This window comes from Zonotrichia albicollis, chromosome 15, assembly GCF_047830755.1.
Source record: "Zonotrichia albicollis isolate bZonAlb1 chromosome 15, bZonAlb1.hap1, whole genome shotgun sequence".
In the NCBI taxonomy this organism is placed as follows: Eukaryota; Metazoa; Chordata; class Aves; order Passeriformes; family Passerellidae; genus Zonotrichia; species Zonotrichia albicollis.
In genome coordinates this window covers 11,028,454-11,049,187 of record NC_133833.1, presented here as the reverse complement: position 1 = coordinate 11,049,187, position 20,734 = coordinate 11,028,454, and the positions used below count along the sequence as shown (strand labels likewise).

The following is a 20,734-nucleotide window of genomic DNA, read 5'->3' as shown; positions in this document are numbered from 1 at the left end:
GATTGCAAGTAATAGCTTATATTATGGTTTCTCATAATCTCTGCAGTGATTTTAAAAATTAGAGTAATAATGCTAAATGCCATAAGCAGACCACATAAGAGGTAATGTAGATTCTGTCAGAGTCTGTTACCTTTGCCAATTACTAAGGCTCTCTGTGCTTTCACACTTTAATTTGCAAAAAGTCTTCCCTCAGCCTAAATCAATATCTATCTTTAATGTACCACAGTTACAGCATCTTCAAACTGACCTCTAGTGGAAGGGATAAGGAGTATTGTAACATTCAGATGGTCATTTCCCAACATCATCAGGATGAATGTTGGCATCTGCTTCTAAGTTTGTGCATGTTCAAAAAGAAAATGTACTGTACTGTTTCTTCTGCCTTTGATGGCTGAAGCATCTGACTTGACAACAGGGACAGCATCCATTTAAACAGTCAAAGTTCATCTTTTCTGGTTGCTTTGATGGGACTTAATGCAGCATTTTTAAAATTCATATGCTGTGATTCCTCTGCCAGCACATTGTCATTTTGGATTATTAGGAAGAAATGAAATGCATTGTTCTTGCAATGAGCAAAATGAAGAGACAGAACTTGATTGTTGACACATTCAGACCTTAATCCAAATGCAGATCATGTGCCTGCATGTTTGTTGGTTGGAAAAAACCTTGGTTCAATTCTCAATAAGTTCAGCAGCGTGATTGGAAAGCAAAGAGCTTTTTTTAAACAAGAAAATAGCAACTTGATTTTTAATAAAAAGATAATTATTTCTCTTCTTTTCCTCTTTGCCCAGGAGCAACAGGGATTGAAGATCGCCTGCAAGAGGGAGTACCTGACACTATTATGTCTCTGAGAGAGGCTGGGATAAAAATTTGGGTGTTGACAGGAGACAAACAGGAGACAGCAGTTAACATTGCATACTCCTGCAAGCTTCTGAACCAAAGGGACACTGTCTTCACCATTAACACTGAAAATAAGGTGAGTAAAGAAAGACAAAATGCACAGAATTTGCTCTCTTACCCTTTCTTTGCATCTTGCAGTTTGGCATTCCGTTGCTTTAGACCTCACTTAACAAAGAACAGTCAAAAAACCCCAAATAGCATTAGGAGCAGGAGGCACAGTGAGTTCAGCTCTTCCAAGGCTGTGGAGGGCAGCCAGGGCTTCCCTGTGTGACCAGACAAGTCACCCACCTGGGTTGTCTCAGCTTTTCTCCCAGAGAACCAGGGTTACCAAGACAAGCTTGCTTTTCTCAATAAAGCTATTGTGAGGATTAAGTAAATACTGTTCAAATACTGACTGTTTTCCTTATGGTTGCAGTTGCATGGCCTGGTTTCTAACTGGTTTTGTCTGCAGCTAGTACCTCTCCAAACAACAAAAAACCCTGTGCAAATATCTGTCTCTTTCAATGTCATGGAAATAGAGAAACAGGCAAAGATGATGTGGAATGTGGCACAGAAAACATTCCAAGGTGTAATTCCATTTGAAACACAGATCTGCTTTAACAGGAAGCAGAATGAATACATTAGGGATGGAAATTAGACAGGGCTGGTGCCAGAGCAGAGATGCTGCAGGCAGGACCACCCTGGCTCCCAGAAATGCCAGCATGGGCATTTACCCGCAGCAGCCTCTGTGGTTCCAGGCTCAGAAGCAACCTGCATGCACATGGGGACTTGGGGAATCCCCTTGGTTCAGGGGACACTGGAGTTTCTCCACAGTAAGATTTAGTTCCCTCACTTTCAAAATTAAACCAAAGACAAATTCTGAAAGAGGCTCCCAATAGCAGCAGTGAGGGACACTGTAATATATATATTTAACCTGTTAATTTTGCCAAACTTAGGTCTTGAGGTAATGTCAGTGGGAAGGGCCCCTCCTTACCCCTGAGCCCAGCAGATTATTCAAACACTGAAAATGAGATATCTTCCAAGAAGATGCAACATAATTAGGTAGCTTGGCAGATTTGTTTAAAAAGGCAAGTCGAGGCAAACCAGGAATTTCCACTGCTGTTTTTGGTTTGTTCACACAAAGATGACGTTTCTTCAATATTTTTAGGGGTTTTAGGTGTTCATGCTAGATGCAGGTTTTTATTAGATGTCAGAGGTACATTTGATTCCAGAACCTCCCACTTAAGAGTAATTTAAATCTTGCAAACATCCTACACATGTACCTTATGCTACATAAAGTGAAAATAACATTATAGAACTGAATCATCACTCAATAAAGCTGACAGAAAAGGCAGAAAGAGGAGTGATTAGCTCCTCAGATATTCAGGGGCACAGAAGGAGGACTTTGGGTACTAAGAGGGAGCAAAATAACTTTGATATCATTTTGGATTTTCTCTGATAGTGATGTGCCAGTTTAGGAGATCTGGATGGGAGAGGTGAGAGTTTTCCCCTCAAATCTGTTTCTACCTGGTACTAAGTCAATTCCAGTTGTTCGCATCTAAAAGGGGACTTGATCCAACATGAAGCAGATTTGCTAAGACAGAAGGACTTTGTGTTTGAGGCACAGTGCTTGAAAAGATGAAGTTTTATTTCTGTTTCTAATTGTGACACACACCTGATATGTGACTTAAAAAGGCCTAACTCTGAAAGTTTTGGGTAATTTTGAAAACGTGGACCTCTTGTTTCTCTTACCACAGTTTATTTTTTGTGGAAGCCAATGCTGCAATATCTCACACCATTGATATCAGAACTAGATTTTTCAATCTCTTTAAAAGAAAATATTTTCTTTTAATTTCTGAACTCTCAGCATAAATGCACACATGCTTTCCTGATGTAAAGATTATTATATTTTCTTTTAGAATAATTCCTTACCTCAGTTAACTGACTGATAAAATGTGCAGTGTTTTCACTGAGGGATTGGATGCTGTCACTGAAATAATGTCCAATCAGATGAATCAGTGCATTTCTCAGTAAATTTCCCCTCATGTTTATCTGATAGGCTTAAACCCCCTGGCATTATACAAATATCCATTTGGCAAGGTGCTGTGCTGTAGATGGAGATAACTATTTCTAGACCCACGTCTGTTTTCTCACAGGAAACTTGTGAATCTCTCTTGAATTTAACCCTGGAAGAGGTGAAGAAGAATTACGAGTGCGACAAACCACGGAGGAAGTTTTTTGGCATCATCCCAACATCTCTGCCATCCCCTGAGCCCCCCAGCCCCGAGTTTGGGCTGGTGCTGGATGGGAGGACGCTGAGCACCATCTTCCAGGGAGGTCTGGAGGAGAAGCTGCTGGAGCTGGCGCGGCACTGCCGCTCCGTGCTCTGCTGCCGCTCCACGCCCCTGCAGAAGAGCATGGTGGTCAAGCTGGTCCGGAGGCAGCTGAAAGCCATGACCCTCTCCATAGGTACCTCCTGCATCCTACCTGCCCACCCTGCATCTCACAGGGACATGGCAGGTTCTCTCTTGGAGAGAAATGTGGGGGATGTATTGTACAGGGCAGATTTTTGTGCCTCAGGTAGAGGCGGTGAGGAAACAGCATTGACTAATCTGTCCTGATCAAAGCACCTATGAAAGTCCTGCTTCAGCTTTCACGAAGCAAATCTGCCCCCTCTAAACAGGATGAAGGCACTACCAATTCAGAATCTCCCAGAAGTCCCCTTCATGCGCATCAGTACAAACACATGCACATATTGCCTCCAAAACATCCTTGCTTTGGGCCTGGAAATCAATCATTAGTCACTATTTTATCTTTTCATAAAGCCCTTTTCCTGTTGGATTTTCCCTGGTGAAAACAGAATTATCTCCAGAGCGGAATTATCTCCAGAGTGATATCTCCATAGGTATCTCCCCTCTGCACCTCACACAGACATGGGGAGCAGGTTTTGTCTTAGAGAGCAATGTGGGGGATGTATTGTGCAGGGCAGATTTTTGTGCCTCAGGTAGGGGTGGTGAGGAAACAGCATTGATTAATCTGTCCTGATCAAAGCACATATAAAAGTCCTGCTTCAGCTTTACACGAAGCAAATCTGCCCCCCTTTAAACAGGGTGAAGGTACTACAAATTCAGAATCTCCCAGCAGTCCCTTTCATGCACATCAGTATAAACACATGCACAACGTCCTTGTTTTGGGCCTGGAAATCATTCATCATTAGTCACTATTTTATTTTTTAATAAAGCCCTTTTCCTGTCAGATTTTCCTTGGTGAAAACAGAATTATCTCCAGAGTGGTATTAAGCACTCATTTGCCTTTTACCTCCAAATAGTGTGAAATGCTTTGAGTTTCCTTCCACACTTTTGGCAAGTGATGCCACTAAAATCCTTGATGAATTGATTTAGATGACTCCAAACTAAACAAATACACCTCTGTGGACAAAAGGAAAATCTATTGTATTTTTGAAATATTACTTTGCCTTACAGTTCAAACCATAAGCTTTCGGCCTTCTGCTTCATTTACTTTACCAACTAACCTAATTTGCAATCTCCATATTGCAAGCAATAAACATGGCTGTTCTTTCCCTGGAAATTTGGTTACATACCTAACTTATTGCTGTGAGTTGAAATGAGCAAAATAATTTTTGAAACTGGCTTGTTACGTTGTCATCTGCAATCAAATTTGTCATAGATTCAGAGAATTCAGTGAAATAGGGTGTTGCAAAACATGTTCCTGAGCATATGGATTTGGCCAAGCAGAAACACAAAATGACACTGACATAAATGGGGTTGGAGTTGCTGTGTCACCACCCAGCTGGTCCCAATGCTGGATTTTGCTCTGGTGGAGCCAGGGAAGGAGACCAAGACCAGAGCCTTGATATTTCACTTGATGCCACACATCAGTTCCCCTGATCAAGCTGCATGGTATTACCGAATATTTGAAATAATCAGCATAGCTGAGATTATTTCCTTCTTCTGATGGAGGCAGCCTTTCTTGCATTGTTATTGTTCCCTCCTCTCTTCCCACTCTAGGGGATGGTGCAAACGACGTGAGTATGATTCAAGCAGCTGATGTTGGAATTGGAATATCTGGCCAAGAAGGCATGCAGGTATCCTCTCAGTTTCTTTCCTCTTTTGTCAGGTAGTCTCTTAAGGCTTAATAAGTTTCATAGCAGCCCTGCACTCTCAAGTGTCATCTTAAAAATGCAAGTTGGCATCATAAATTAATATGCAATTTGTAATTAAGGGTCCAGCCACAAAAAAAAAAAAAAAAAAAAAAAAAAAAAGCATTTTGAGCCAAAAAATTATCATGTGAGGACAAACCTGTGTTTGCTCATGAGACTGGAAAATTAGCAGATGTCTGCCCAGTGTTAGGTGAGCATCTGGTTTCTGAATCTTCTCAGCTGCTGCATTTCCAGGTTTCCAGGTTTTGTGGATTCTCTTCCACAGTCTTCTGCCCTGTATCCTTTCCCACACATCCCCCTTCCTTATCCTCCTTAAATGGAGAGCTCTGCAGACATAGAAAGCTCCAACTATGTTCTTGAGGGTCAGTTTGTTGGTTTTGTTTCTTTTACAATATTCAATAGTAGGAAATTGCTTCAATGTCTATGTTCAAATTTCATTACATAGTGAAAAGGATGTATTGTAAATGACCTTGTATTGTAAATTATCTTCTGTTCCTTTTCCCCAAGGCTGTGATGGCCAGTGACTTTGCAATATCCCGATTTAAGCATCTCAAAAAGCTCCTTCTTGTCCATGGACATTGGTGCTATGCTCGCCTGGCAAAGATGGTGATTTACTTTTTCTACAAAAATGTGGTAAGATGATTAAAATTATTAAGTGTTCATCCTAGCAAAGGTTAATTCCAGCTCTGAGGGTTTTCTTGGTTGTTTGTTTTTGGTTTTTGCAGGTTATGCTCTTATTTTTTATGAAGATATAGTTGTGTTTCTTCACTTTGCAAGTTTATAGTATGCCCCTTCCTTCTTAGCAAGCTGCTGCATAGAGCATTGAGAAAAATACAGGCTCTAAATATATTTTGAAATAGCATTATTCCAGAGGGAAAAAGGACTCAAGGCTTAGTAACTTTATATGCTAGCACAAGAAACTTTATTAATAATACCCATGAGCCTCAAAATAAAATTTGCATGAGGGAGATCAGATTATTAGCACTCAAATGTAGATGAGTGTGTACTAAGAACTGCCTGCCTTGAAACCTCTGAATTTTTATAGGAGCCACTTGCAAGTAATGATGCATTCATATCTGTCATTTTTATTAAAAATTTAATGTATATGCAAATGATCTATGCATTGAAGTATGATATAAAGTGGGAAAAATGAAGTAATTCAGTTTCTACAAGACTGGGAAAACAAGTCCATTTGACATGAAATACGCTCTGAGCACGAAAGGCTTTTTACCTAGAATTCAAGGTATATGGTTTTTTGTGAAGTTTTTAATAATTTTCAATAAGGATTATTTCTTATTAATGTTAAAATTTGTAGTGGAAATGAACACTTTGCTTTTTTTGACTGGACATCCTTTTAGAGTTCAAGGGCTATTTATTTGCAATGTGAATTAGCTCTCCAGACTAGGATGCTGCTGTTCTTTAATGTCCCCCATAGCATTAGGGAGCAGCACGCCTTTGATTCCACATGGACAATGAGATTCCAAAAGGATTCTAAAATCTAGTGCTCAGGGCTGTGAACAGTTCACTTAATTAATTCTCTGATATGTTCTTAAAGAACCATAATGGCTTTTAAAAAGCTGTATCACAGTGGATCACTGTGAAACAGACCCTTAGGGTGTATTGCTTTATGGAATGAAGTGCAGTGCCTTTAGCCAAAATCCTGTCCTCAGAGGAGGCTCTGTTGATAACCAGTGCCTCAATAAACAAATAAACACCACAGGTGTAACTATGTGTTTTTTGGTCTGTGCTTCTCCCAGTGCTACGTCAACCTGCTCTTCTGGTACCAGTTCTTCTGTGGCTTCTCAGGCAGCAGCATGCTAGACTACTGGCAGATGATCTTTTTCAACCTCTTCTTCACCTCGGTGCCCCCTCTCCTCTTTGGAGTCCTTGACAAAGATGTTTCTGCAGAAACACTCCTACGTCTGCCCGAGCTGTACAAGAATGGACAGAATTCAGAGGTATGTCATGGCTGCTGAAATAACTGCTTGATAACCCAAAGGACCACAGGGTTTTTTTGCTGAGGAATGAGGGAAGGAAGAAAAGAGTTTAGACTTACTTGGAATGTTGAAACAACAGGGTCCAATCTTCTGTCTCTCCAGCAATGCATTCTGCTCCATGGGAGCTGTGACACCATAGGTCACTAGATAAGTTTAAATATGGCAAATAGTCAAATTAAAATGGCACAAAATAAGTGTTGCATTAGAAGAAAGGATTTTTGACCAATTTTATAACTCTAGAAGGACCTTGGAGAAAGAATTTGAGGAATAACATCCATTGTGAAGGGACATGACATTGGCAAAATTCGGCTTTTAATACTCTTTCTAGACTTGGTAATATTCCTAAGGTCTGTCTTTACTTAACACAGATAAAATGCCTGTTTAGAGATAAGCCTTTGGTTTAATCAGCTGCTCAGGAGGTATTTATTCATAGAAAGAGACCAGTTAGCAATAATTATTAGTGTGAATGGAAGACAAACAGCAATTATGTTTGCAGGACAGCTAGAGACATATATCCCATCATAATGACTGTTATCTGTAAACTCCTGCAGATATACAACTTGTCAGCTTTTATTATTACAATGTTGGATGCCTTCTATCAAAGCCTCATTTGCTTCTTTGTCCCCTATTTGGTAAGTAAAAGGCTTCTTAATGTTCTCACTCTCCTGTCCTCCTCAGAAGTAGTAAATTCAGTTCTGAATAGTCAGGGTCTCTGTCTGTTTTGCAGATGTACAAAGATTCTGACATAGATGTGCTTTCCTTTGGAAACCCCATCAACACCATCGCCCTCCTGACCATTCTCTTGCACCAGGCTCTAGAAATGAAAACATGGGTATGTATTTGACCTGTCCTGTTCACAGCACTGTTTTGTTTTGGGTTTTTTTTTTGTGAATGTTGCATCTTGTGTAGGCATAGAATTCTCTTTCAGAGTCATTTACCTGAATTCTGGGTCACAAAAGGTAAGTAGCAGATACATTAAGATTTCACAAAGTGCCAGAATTTTTTAGTAGCCCCAGGTTAAAACCTTCAGTGACAGAATTTGTTTCTATCATGCCTTTGGACAGGACAGTACCAAATACTTGCATACCTCAATATATGAGGAATGTTACTTGGAGAACTGTATTCAGTGCTGTTCTCTAAATTATTTCTGGCTATTTCTCCTACTGCAGATTTCAGTAAAATGCACTGTTAGATGCACTCTTCCCAGGTGCCTTTGTCCCCTCCTGTCTCACACCCTCAGGGTCTCACTGGCATCCCTTGTGCTTGCAGACCGTGCTGCAGCTGGTGACAATGCTCTGCAGTGTGGCTTTGTACCTCATCTTCTCTGTCGCCTACAACGCTGCCTGCCTGCTCTGCAACCCCCCCACCAACCCCTACTGGATCATGGAGAGGCAGCTCAAGGACCCCACCTTCTATTTATTGTGCCTCATAACCCCCGTCATCGCACTCTTACCAAGGTTTGGATGATTGAATGTTTTCCTTTTGTGGGCTTGCAGACATGGGAGGGAAGAAACAACAGGGATGTGTACAGATATGTGATGTGTCAGACACGTGCTGCACAGGGATAATGGATCAGAGTGGAAGGCAGATGCCTGAGTTCAACCTTCCAGTTCATGAACCATTCATTTATTCAGTTATATAACCCTAGATCAGTCACTATGTATCTTCTACTTTTCCCATCAGGGAAACCTTTCTTCTTGGGGTGCATCAAAATTTACCAGTATAGATCTGCTACCTAATTATTCACTGTCATGACCACAATGTTGTTGAGCAGATCAAGATTATAAACAAATCTTGGAATTATTCCTGTATGTTTGAGAGTTACTAAATATATTCTTGGTTTCAAGTACATTATGATGCATTAGTAAGCTGAATTTAGGAGTATTTATTTATGAAAAATATTCATTGCATCCAGAATTTTAGTTTAACTTTGTATTGTAAAAAAATCAGATTTTTTAAAGATAATTTTAATTGAGACTGTATAATATTTGGAGAGGGATAGTTATTGTGATATGTTGCTGAAAAAATGGTATAAAAAACAGACTTATTCTGTTCCCATATATATATGGGAACATTACTACTTTTGATGTTCAATACATTAGCAATTCTTAAAGCAGGTATGTTTTGAGTTGCACCATTTGTTTCAAATATTTATTTGTTATTTGCTTGGGCATTGAAAGAAATGGGTTGGTTTGACTATCTTGGTGGTTTCCTTCTCATCCTAATTCCCATGAGGTAATTCAGCGCACTGGTATTACAAAATTCAGGACAATATTTTTAGTATCTGGTTTTGTAAGTGCTTTAAGGCATTAGACTCTGAGCCTTAACTTTGACTGAAAAGGAACTTTTCAACAATAGATGGTGTTTTTCTTCAAACTATTCTTATTTTCCCATTTGAGTTGAGATGCTCTTGTGATTTTTATGTTATATAATATAAGTTCAGATCAGAATAAACAACACAATTCAGTAAGGTCTCATGTCTTCTAGGCAGGGCATCCTTTTCCAGTCTGCTTTGCTCCTGCATGACTTTTGTTTTCCTATCAGCCCTCATTCACAGTGACTTTTTGACCCTGAGCTTTCTGCTGAGAGCTGCATCAAGCACGTGGTTAGAGAGCTTGTGTCTCCATCTTGGGAGTTTAGCACACTTAAGATCCTTGCTGCCTCAGCAGGTTACTGAGGTTAAGGGCTATATATTCATATCTTCAAATCTGGACAAGTGCTGTTCCTTTGTATTGGTACCCCAGATTATGCTCTGCACACACCTTTATGTGCAGAATATCCAGGACCTGTTTCTACTCCAACTGAGCTGTGCCAGCAGATGACAGCAGTGGTGAAACCACCCTCTGCTGAAATGCACTCAATTTTAACTTCCATTCCATTCCACGGTCCATCACACTGTCCTGCCTGCTCCTTATCTCCTCACTTGGTTGCTGGAGGTTCTGGGTTCCTTCTAACAGGTTTTTTTAAAATAATTGCTCTCCTGGGTTCTTTCCCTGAGTGCCGCCTTTGGTCTGGGCTGCAGCACTCAGGGGGAGCCTTGGCCTGTGCCCTGCTGGGCTGTGGGAGGGCGGGAGCAGGTGAGAGCAGTTTACAGGATGGGAGACAGTTTCCCATTCCTTCTCTGTCATCCTGTCTGGTTTCCCTGGAACTTGCACTAAAGATGCAGAAAACGAGCTGAGGAGAAAGTCACAGGACATTGTGACCCACAGCAGATGTACACAGAAAGTCTTGGGCTCTCCCATGCTCTTCACCTCCTGAGCAGACCTGAGATTCTGTTGGGATGGACCAGCCTGAGCACAGGCACAGCAAATTAACTTTATCCATTCCTGCTTGTGCAAACCCAAGAAATCCATTGCCTTAAAAGCCCTTTCTGTACTGCTGCTTGTTAGCCTTTTTAATCTTGTACATCTTGTTTATAGATACATTGAGCAGCAGGATGTGAGGATGGCACCTTTTGAAATGCAATTTCACAGAGTACCCATGTTTGTTATAAAATACATGTTGAAGCCACCTATGTAAAGGTCAAATCCTAATAAAAAAGATGCTTTGAAAGAGACTTTGATTTTCACACAAAGATGATATGACATGGAGAGAGGATGTATGCAGTCTCACAGCACACAATATTTAGTTACATAAGTCCTCTGTCCTGCAAAGGGCAGAGAGGACATTTCTTTTGCTGCTTTCTGAAAAAATCCAAAAGCTGAGGTTTTTAACTTCAGTTTTTCTCTTATCTAACAAATTAAGATCTCTTCTTTAGCCTGTTTTACCAGTATAGAAGCAACTTCCATATTTTCAAATATTGCATCTCTCGAGATTTTTTCTAATTTTTCTTCACTGTTCAGCAAACAAGTAGTTATAAATACTAAAAAAAAATGAAAAATATATATACATATAGTTGACTCTATACAGGTCAAGCTAAATATGTAGTAACATGCTGTGTTAAGATCCAGGAGTCAACTTTCATCTGCCAGGTATAAGGTGTCTACCTGATGTCTGTAAATAATGGAAAATTAGTATCTGTATTTGGGATATGTGATGTAAATTATGGAATGAGCCCACTGATTAAAAAATCCATTCCTTTCCTCCTTCATCAGGTTCTTTATTTTTGCTCTACGAGGAACCCTTGGAGCATCTCTTGTTCTGAGAGCACAGCAAGTAGAAAAACTTCCTAAGGAGCAACAGGATCTTGAAATCCAGAAACTAAGATCAAGAAAAGAAGCTGCTTCTAGTGCACCTGTGGCCTCACCTGCATCTAATGATGACCTTGACCAAAGCATCAGCCACTTATGTGTGTCACCATTCCTACACCCAGCAGCAGCCCTGTCTCCCAGGGACACAGAAAATCTGGGAGTTTCTGCCCCTAATCCTCTCGGCAGAAGGACATATGAGGAAGGCTATTACTTCTTTAACAGGTGGGCAGAGGAAGAATCTGCTGCTGATTCTTCAGCAGGGCCTTCCTCTGGCCATCATCCCCTTGTAGCCAGCAGGGAAGCAGCTCCTGGGCAGGATGGTAAAGATTATCTCAAAAGCTTTAATTACCACCGGCGGTCAGTGAGCTCTGTGACACTCTGAGGAAACGTTCAGAAATGGAAACCACAGCCTATGTGGAGGAGGATTCAACAGGGAAAATGACAATGTTTATGCTCAGCCATTATTTTCACTAGAAATGGAGAGAGAGGCAGCTGGAGTAGTGCAATAGCAACTCCAATATGCAACCTTAGCTGACTAGATCATTGTCTGGTTTTATCAGTACATGGCTTTTTGATCTTCCTGGTTTGGTCATGTCACAGAAACATTACATGAGCATCATGCAGTTGCTGAGAATTGCACAATTACTTTCTTTCAACTGATATTTTTGTATCATATTAATAGGGAATATTTGTGAAGTTTCAATGTTGTTATTATTATGCTATTGGGTTAATACAAAGAGAATCCATTATTTATTAAACCAAGTCTTAAACCAACCCATTCCACTCTAGATTTTTACTCTCAAAGTCTAGAAAGGAGCTTAGTAACTTAAAAATTATAATTCTGCATGAAAAATTACTACCTGCAGATACTAAAGGTACTTGCAGAATAGCAGCAATGGAGAGACATTAGAAAATGTCCCATGTTTTAATATATGTACTTTACACATACAACAATATCAGCACTACAGCCTGTGTTCCCTGAAGAGTAAGATTTTTATGCAGATAGCAGATTGACCTGATAATGTTAAGGAAAGGACAAGTGAGCTCATAAAGATGAAGAATACAAATACTGAACTACATGAGCTGCCAAGACAACTTGGTGGTAATAGGAGTCTACTTCCTCATACCTAAAGAAGTAGACAGATATAACAAGTCACATTCAAGGATTTGTGTCCTGGAATTCTTAAGTTGTCCCTGATTTTTCTTCTAGAAATTCAGTTTATCTCAGTTCCCTATATTGTTATGTGGTGCTGCTGCATTCAATCAAGTATGAATTATGCTCCTCCCCACAGTGAGTCACATTCGTTAGTTGATGGATCTCAATAATGGAGATTTTGACAAGACATATATGAAGGTCCCTAATCACATTGTAGTAAGTACATGGTGTAAAATGACCAAAATATACATAATATGTTATCCCTTTTTTGGTATCTCAGGGCAAAAAGTTGCAGAAGAAAACCATAAGATGTCGCCATCATAACTACTCATTGCAATGCAATGAAGGGTGACTGATATTTCTTATAGAAATGTTGACTAGTAAGACCATTTCACAAGGTTTTCTTCACAATGTGGGATGAAATCTTACTTAGTTTAAAATTCAAACCATCTGTACTTTTGTGAATCTACCACTGGTTCTGATTTAATAGGTTTTTAGCCTTTTTTATATATGCTGTGTTTAGCTATTTACTACCTATGACAACATGTGATCTTTCTAATAACCTATTTAGCAAATGCTAATTTAACATCTGTATGTTATAATAATTACTGTAGCTAGAGTCTTCAAGTTCTTACTTCAAAACAAGTCAGGCAAAATTGAGCAGCACATCTCCCACTGGGATTTCTGGTAGCCAGGGCAAGAGCATATGTAAGAACTCCTTTTGTTAGAGTATTAATTGCAAGCAATTAATTCAATAAGAGATTTTTTTGCTTGATGAGCAAAATGAAGAAAAATAGGTATAGATGAGGTTATTTTAAATGGAGGGCGAGATTGCTCAAATGTTTGCTCACTAGCTGGGAACAGACCTGGGGCAGCAAGACTAAAGAGAAATTCTTTACCATTCACAGCTTATTTTTTACATTAAAAAGCCCATTTCCTTTGAGCTTAAAGAAGATGTCAATTACATATTGTACTACAAAATGTGAAGTGTTTTATAGAAATAAGTGTGATGAGGTCATGCCTTGCTATGCTGGTGAGAGGACAAAAACAGAGGTGAAGGAATGCTTTTCCTACCATCACTCTGAGCAGCAAACTCCTGTTTCCAGAGGCTGCTCCTCTGCATAGCAGGAGCAATTATCAGAAGAGCTGGAAAAATATATCTGAATGTGCACAGGGCTAGACAGGAGATGTTTTAGCAATTCTGTAAGACTTCCTGAATTGAATATCAGTTGTATGCCTTTCCTGAATTGAAAGCTGAGAATTAATCTCATGTTTTCTCATCAGTCTCTGCAAAACGGTTCTATCATGGATTTTGCCCTGGCTTAGGGTTAGAAATAGCATAGAGGGGAGGGAAAACAGGATTGATTAGGAACTCCAACAAAATAACCACTAAAAGCTATTTAGTGATGCATATCCTGCTGTGTCTGGGAATAAAAGAAGTGGAAGAAGAGTCATTTTTTAAGTATTTTCTAAGCTGTAACCAAAAATAGTTATGTTGGGTAAAAGAAAGAAATAAATAATCCAATTTTGCATGGATGCAGTTTTGCATGCCTTAAATAATTCTGTAGCAAAACATACAAGACTGATAATTCTATTGCATGGTGGGTTGCCACAAATGATCCAATGGATGAATTTACCTGGAGAGTTTGCAAAATAGAGGAAAACCACTCCTTCATTTTCCTTGATCCTTGAAGAGAGAGAAGGCTGAAATAAACAGAACAGAAAGGCAGCACCATGCAAGGCTTGACCTCTGCATTGCAGCTGGCTCCAGAGCCTTCTGTGTGTCCCCTCGTGGGTGACAGGGCTGCCAGCCATCCTCTGAAGCAGATGCTGCCTCAGTTTGGACCCACAATAACTGCTAACACTGTGATCTTCCTTCTGCTCCTGGCTGTGCACTTACCATGAACTATCTCATGTTAAAAAAAAAATGTTGAACAGGCACTTACTTCCCTTTGATCATGAGGTAAATTAGCTGAGACTATCCTTCCTTTGGGGATGTAGGATCAAGAGAAAAAACTTTCTTTTCCAGTGAAAACAAGCCTCCAGCAAGACAGATAGTCTCCTAAGGATTTTTTTTTTTTTGGAAGAAGGGAAGTGTATTTACTAAATGGGTTATTTAGACCTAACTGGATTTCCAAGGTAGCTTTATTTATTTATTTCAAGACATATTTAATAATACTGTCAAGGTCCATGTTCCATTAATTCTAATGTGGATGCTTCATAGCAGAACAGGTGTCTCATTTTTAATGTATTCTCTGGTGATATTCAATATTTCATATACCTGGATAATAAAACAAATTAATGGAGGGAATGTGTGAAGTTACTGCATTCTTTTTATTCCTGTCTATGATGTTATTTTGATGATTCTGCATATGGAGCAGTGAGCTATGCATAACTTTACGTAAGGAAAAAGAGAAGGTGACATCTCACACAGAGGTGAGCAGGAACTGGCCTGCCAGGGCTGTTGGAGGTCATAGATGGATTCCCCTGCTGCTTGCAGTGGTCAGTGAAGAGTCACTCCTCATGTTCTCAGGACAGGCAAATTCTGGGCTCTTTTAACACAAGATGCAGGCAGTGCAAACACAAACACACCTTGTTCATGTCTGTCTCAATACAGCCAGCTAGAGAGGTCTCTGCCGTTATTGCTGATTATCTGCTGCAAGTCAGCAATAACTGTGCAGTGTAAACCCCAGAACTATTCAGGTGTGAGAGAGGAAGGATTCCAGCTTGCTCTCTTTCCTTACATATCTCACTTTAAATACTCTGTGAGATGGGTTCTCTGCTGAAGCACAGTGAGCAGCTAGTTTTCCCAAAGATTAATTGCATTTACTTTCCCACTTTGTTGGCTGATGCTGAAATTAATTCATTTGTTTGGCTGTAGTTTGAGGTATGAGTACAGAGCTATTAACTTTAGGGGTAAGGTGACTGCAGGCAGGATGTGGCATGATTAGATACTTGTAAGCAGCACTGATGAGTAAAAATATAAACGTGGAGACAAGAGGCTCTTGGAGATAATGATCACAGAGGGTGGGATTTAAAGAGAAGACCCAGTAATACTGAAGAGCTATAAAGTACTTTTGACATTGCCAGGGACTGGAACTTGCTGCAATTATCAGTGCATGAGACAACTGCAAACAGAACTTTCTGTCTGGCTCTTTAATATAACACCAGCTTATGCTCATTTACATGAAAAAAGTTGAGACTGAATAGAGCCTGAATCATTATTTTTCAAATAAGATCTGAGGATCTGTTGTCTGAAGGCACAGAAGGCAACAGTTATTCCCCCCCATTCCCAGTGCAGCTACTGAAGGATGCTTCCACATCCAGCCACACTTTCCCTGTTGGTGCCCAGAGAACTGGTGTGCTCATTGTGTTCTGCAGCAGGAGAGCATTGCTCTATAAATTATCAACAGAAATGACAAAAGGGTTAAGTTCTGGCTCACAGAGACAAAATTTTGACCTTCACAGAAACCACATCATGCTGTTGCTTTCTTGTACCCATTACTGTACAACACCATAAAGCTGAGACAAAAATTTAATGGAGCTGGGAGGGGAGGCAGTAAAAATATTTGCAATAAGTAGACAATCCAGTGGAAGAAGAATCTAAACAGAGATGGTTCCTGCCTTTTGTATTCCACTTTATTTTACTAACATTTTTCTATTTAACATCAAACAAATCACTTAGGGAACTTCCAGACATTTATTGGTTTTATTTTAAAAAGGACAAACAGAAATCAATAGACTGCAGGCAGGTCAGTTGAGTGCATTTGAAATCAGCTGGCTTCCCCTGCAGTTTTATTAGTGCCTATCTCATTTTGTTAATACTTTAATTCTAAGGACTTTTGCCAGGAAGGACAAATATGTCAAAGCTCAGTCTGAATGGATCCTCTTTCACAATGCTTAGGCAGCTTGTGGTCAGTGATTTCATGGTCTGAGTCAAGGTTTGAAGAGCAGAGGAAACTTCCATCCTGTTCCTGTGTTCATGGGATGGAATGGGAGTGAACTGTCACCATCAAGACCAGGAGTAATGATAAAGGAAGAGTATAAACAAGTCCAAGACCTTCTGGAGCCTTCCAAACAAATTCTGGAACAGCTTTCCATCACTGTTCACACATCATTAAAGGCTTTAAGTGTCAATCTAACATATTTTATGAATAAAACAATTGAAGTGTGCATTCATGCATGTTCTTGGTTAACTGCAGAGGACTGTGAAGAATTGCCACTCTCTTACAGTAGCTAAAATGAGCACAGTTTTAATGAGTAAATTAGCTAAAATGAGCATGGTTTTAATCATGTTTTGAGAGGATGCAATGCTGTAAAGACTCAAACTGAATTTCTCAAAAATTTTTAACATATAAATACTGGGAATCTGTTCTTAGGATCCTCTGCTCAATTTCATAATCTTCAATATCACAGTAGGGAAGGAATATAGCACACAGACATCAAAGAGACAGAATTGTGCTTGCAGCTATTAGTTCTTACATAAAAAACCCAAAGCTAAAATTTAGAGCCAATAGGAGTCCAACTCTCCAACACTCTTCAATAATGCAGTCCAAGCACCACACCAAATAAACATTTTAAGTCCTAATACTGATTTTGAAGGCATCTTATTTAAAAGGAATATTCTGGCACCGCATTTGACTTGCATTCTTTAACATTTAAAATTATTTGCAGTTTCTTGAGATTACTTAACTCCTTATTTGTGATATATTTTCACAGAATCAAACAAAAATCCAATGTCTCAGGAGGGAAAGACAATCCATGTCACCTATTTGTTTATGCAAGTCTTTATTAACAAAAAAGCCAAACTCAAACCCTGTGAGAAAGAGGATTAGCTCTACAGTGGAGCATGCTTGAGGAGAATCTGCTACTGGAGTTTTGAAGATTTATCCACTATCTGTCATCAAAATAGTTTTTCTTTACTTGCAGTTTGTAGAAACAGATCACAATAATGGCAGGGATCTGGAACAAGCTCATATGCTGTGAAGACTTCCATGGTGAACAAAGCATTATTCGAACCTATTTCATATCTCATCTGTTACTGTAAGCATAAAATGCGCAAATGTTCCCCACTGCGTAAATGTCAGCATGCTGGGGGCAAGTGTTTTGATTTTCTATCAGCAAATAATGTTAAATTATATAGTATTTAATCATGCTTGGTCAGAGTGATGAACTTTAAGGAATGAGTTTCCTTCCAATCACTCCATCTTCAGTTCTGAAAATCATTTACAGGATCCTGAAAAAAACTTCCTCAGCCTGCAGAGCACTAAAATACAAACCATTTAGACATAAACATTACTTTGATTGAGGAAATCAGGTATTTGAGCATATAATTTGTAAATAAACTTTGAAAATCAGACCTCTGATTTTCTGGCACCTCTAGGTAGTGAAATTTTCTGCATTTATAGAAGAGTATACATTATCTGGCAGGACACAGCCTAAAAACTGTTGATTTCTAAATAAAGCAATTGTATTTACCAGGCAGAATGGAAGTGGTTAGAAGGTAGGAGTGCTCTGCTAGAGTAACTGAAGTCTGGGGTTTTTCATGTGTGTGAATCTCACCTACACTCCCCACCTGCTCATTCCAAAAGGAAAGCTCCAGGTAAAGGCACAAAGGAGACTTGTACAGGGGTTAAAAATATAAAATCGCAAATACCAAAGGCACAGTGGAAGATAATACTGGTAGTATCTTAGCAACCAGTGAAACTTCAGGAAAAGCTCTACAGGAAAATCAGCTACAGCCCATTTTAAGGCCTCTCTCTGGTTTACATTTGTTATGTGTTTCTGAAACTGGCTTTTTACTGACAGTATTTGAAAATATTTTTTATTGGAGGACTTCATCATCTTTGGTTTCTGCTAAGGGAAGATACATTTTTATATCTGGATCAGTAATTACTGATTTATTAGAGCAATTTCATCAGTGTGCGCCTGCCTTGAGGGCAGAGTAGAAGAGACAACAGTGAAAGGAGGGGCTGGTGCTGTGCCCTGTGGGGTCAGTGGCAAAGCCTCTGCTCCTTCAATGGCAAAGGGACAATGCCTGCATGTCCTGAGAATCAGGACAGTTTTATATGTGATAACTTCCTTTTTATGTGATAACTTCATCTTTTTTTCTGATTACAGTGGTTTCATCACTGTAACCACAACCTAGATTTTCAGGATTTTTTGTAACCCAAATACACAGAAAATTACACATTTGGGTTTTTTTAAAATCATCTGAAGTAAAGATATTTGTTTCATAGCAGTCAAGGGGCTTATGGCAAAATTTCATCACAATGCAGAATTAATATGACATCAGTCTGTTTTCAAAACATCAGATTTCTATTCAGTGTTTTTGGCATAAAAGTACAGAAATCTTGAAGGAAAATGGAAGTTGCAGAGCTAGTCAAACATTAGAATAATTGATGCACATAAATGCCAATACATTAAAGTTTCATATTCACTTTGTTGCTCTTTGATTGTAGGAGTTTCAGCACCTATTGCCTGATGTTATTTCTATCATTTTTAACCTTCATGATAACGACCAAAAACATCAAGATTTGAAAACTATTTCATTGAAAGTATGTCCCTAAATATGTTCTATTTGTTACATATAATACTGTTTGATTCTCATACTGGAAAGTTACAATTACCTAAGCAAAAGCAGAAAATAGCTTAAAGTGAAAACTAGTTTTGTTTTAGATATCAAAATCATTTTGTGGGCAAATCTCTGTTTTGCAATTTATTCAGACCTGCTTGCTGTTCAGTGATAAATGAAAATCTTTCTAAAGATGGACAAGAAATAGGGAATTATCCAGAATTCCCTAAATGCTCACCTTCAAGAAATATATTGTCTTAATAGTCTTTATCTTGCTCTAATCAATACTGTCACAATCAAACAGATTGTTTCAGCTCTCAAAAGGCAAGCAGATAATTTATTGTAAAAACATTTTTATTGGCTTGTGTATAGGTCTGTCTTTGTTAAGCCACTAATGGCTCAGCTGTGCTAAATAATCAGACTTTTGGGAAGAGGAAAATAAATAATTTTACTGAATTTCCAATAAAGAAACTGCACATAAGTAGTTTTAATCATGTTTCAGTAAGACGGAAGCTCTTTGTACTGGAATTCTCGGTTACCAACAGTAAGGTCTTGCAGGTCTTGCTATTTACTGTAAATTCTTCCCTCTCCAGGGCCTTTTGTCTTGCTACCTGACCTGGAGCTGGCTCAAGGGCAATTTTTAATTAGTATTTTGAGGTTAAGGTGTCACTTGCTCGCTCCCTTGGCTGTTCCTAGCCAGCCCCTAAGGATGGGCTTCCCTCAGCACAGGGGTCCCAGGTCAGAAAGATGCAGGTGCCAGCAGCAAAATGGGTAATTGTGCTGCTAAAGCAGAAACAAAACAAGGCAAATGTCTTTTTTCCAGAGCTATCTGTGCAAAAAATGCTTTAAAAGTTTCTCCCTCTGTAACAGCACTCAAACAAAACCAAAATGCATAAATACCTTAAACATTAATAAATACCTTATTATGCGTAAATACCTTAAACCACCTTTTTATGCATAAATACCTTAAAGCCACCAAGCCAGGCTGCCTTGCAGGGTCACATCCCCCAGTGGGGAGCTCTCCCACAGGTAAATAAATAAATTATCTGCTGTGGGTTTCAGCAGCCACAGGTGCCACTCAGGGATTCTGACAGAGGAAATTACCTGCCAGGAAATGGGAGCCATCTCTCCATGCTTCCCTCCCAGACTGTAAGAGGAAATAATAATCCTTTCCTCTATATGGAACAAGTGATAGGAGAACAAGCAGGCTTTAAGCTGTAGTGGCTGGAATGCTGGCAGAAGTGGGGGATGCTGGGCAGAAAATATTTGTGCCAAATGTGGAGAGAATACAGATCAGATTTATCAGGAGAAATCCCTACTAATGTCTTTATCTTATGAGAGCTAAATTTCAGAGGGAAATCTGAATAGATTCACAAAAGGGAAATTTTAAGCAGCACTAATGTCAATAGTTAACACCTTGGACAATAAACTGGAATTATCCTCTTGTGCAAGTACAAACATTCATCAGCACTGCTTCATGTCCTGCCACTCCAGCAGCTGACACCCATGACATTCAAATTTCTTTAAGTCTTTCCAGACAATATTAACAAGACCCTGACAGACAGATTGCACCTGTCCATTAGACTAAATTGAATATTTTATTGTCTTCATAGTCTTTTGAAGAGTGATAAGCAAGAGCTTGGGTTAACAGAGAAGATTTCTGGATTAGAGCCTTCGCATCCATCCTGGGAGGCAGCTGATGCTGCCCTGTCTGGTTTGGAAACATTCAAATGAAACTGCTAAGAGGGGATGTTACATGAG

At 39.3% G+C, this 20,734-nt stretch overlaps 1 protein-coding gene across 1 annotated transcript in view; it reads left to right on the top strand.

The window, feature by feature from the left end:
• ATP10B (ATPase phospholipid transporting 10B (putative)) overlaps window positions 1-14,678 on the top strand; it is a 50,034-nt gene extending 35,356 nt beyond the window's left edge. The window contains exons 14-22 of the mRNA XM_026791417.2: window positions 789-973; window positions 3,033-3,345; window positions 4,905-4,981; window positions 5,564-5,689; window positions 6,814-7,014; window positions 7,605-7,685; window positions 7,781-7,885; window positions 8,323-8,510; window positions 11,148-14,678. Coding sequence (XP_026647218.2) covers window positions 789-973; window positions 3,033-3,345; window positions 4,905-4,981; window positions 5,564-5,689; window positions 6,814-7,014; window positions 7,605-7,685; window positions 7,781-7,885; window positions 8,323-8,510; window positions 11,148-11,625 — 1,754 coding nt within the window. The 3' untranslated portion in view covers window positions 11,626-14,678. The remainder of the gene's footprint in view (window positions 1-788; window positions 974-3,032; window positions 3,346-4,904; window positions 4,982-5,563; window positions 5,690-6,813; window positions 7,015-7,604; window positions 7,686-7,780; window positions 7,886-8,322; window positions 8,511-11,147) is intronic.
• The last annotated feature ends 6,056 nt before the right edge of the window (window positions 14,679-20,734 follow it).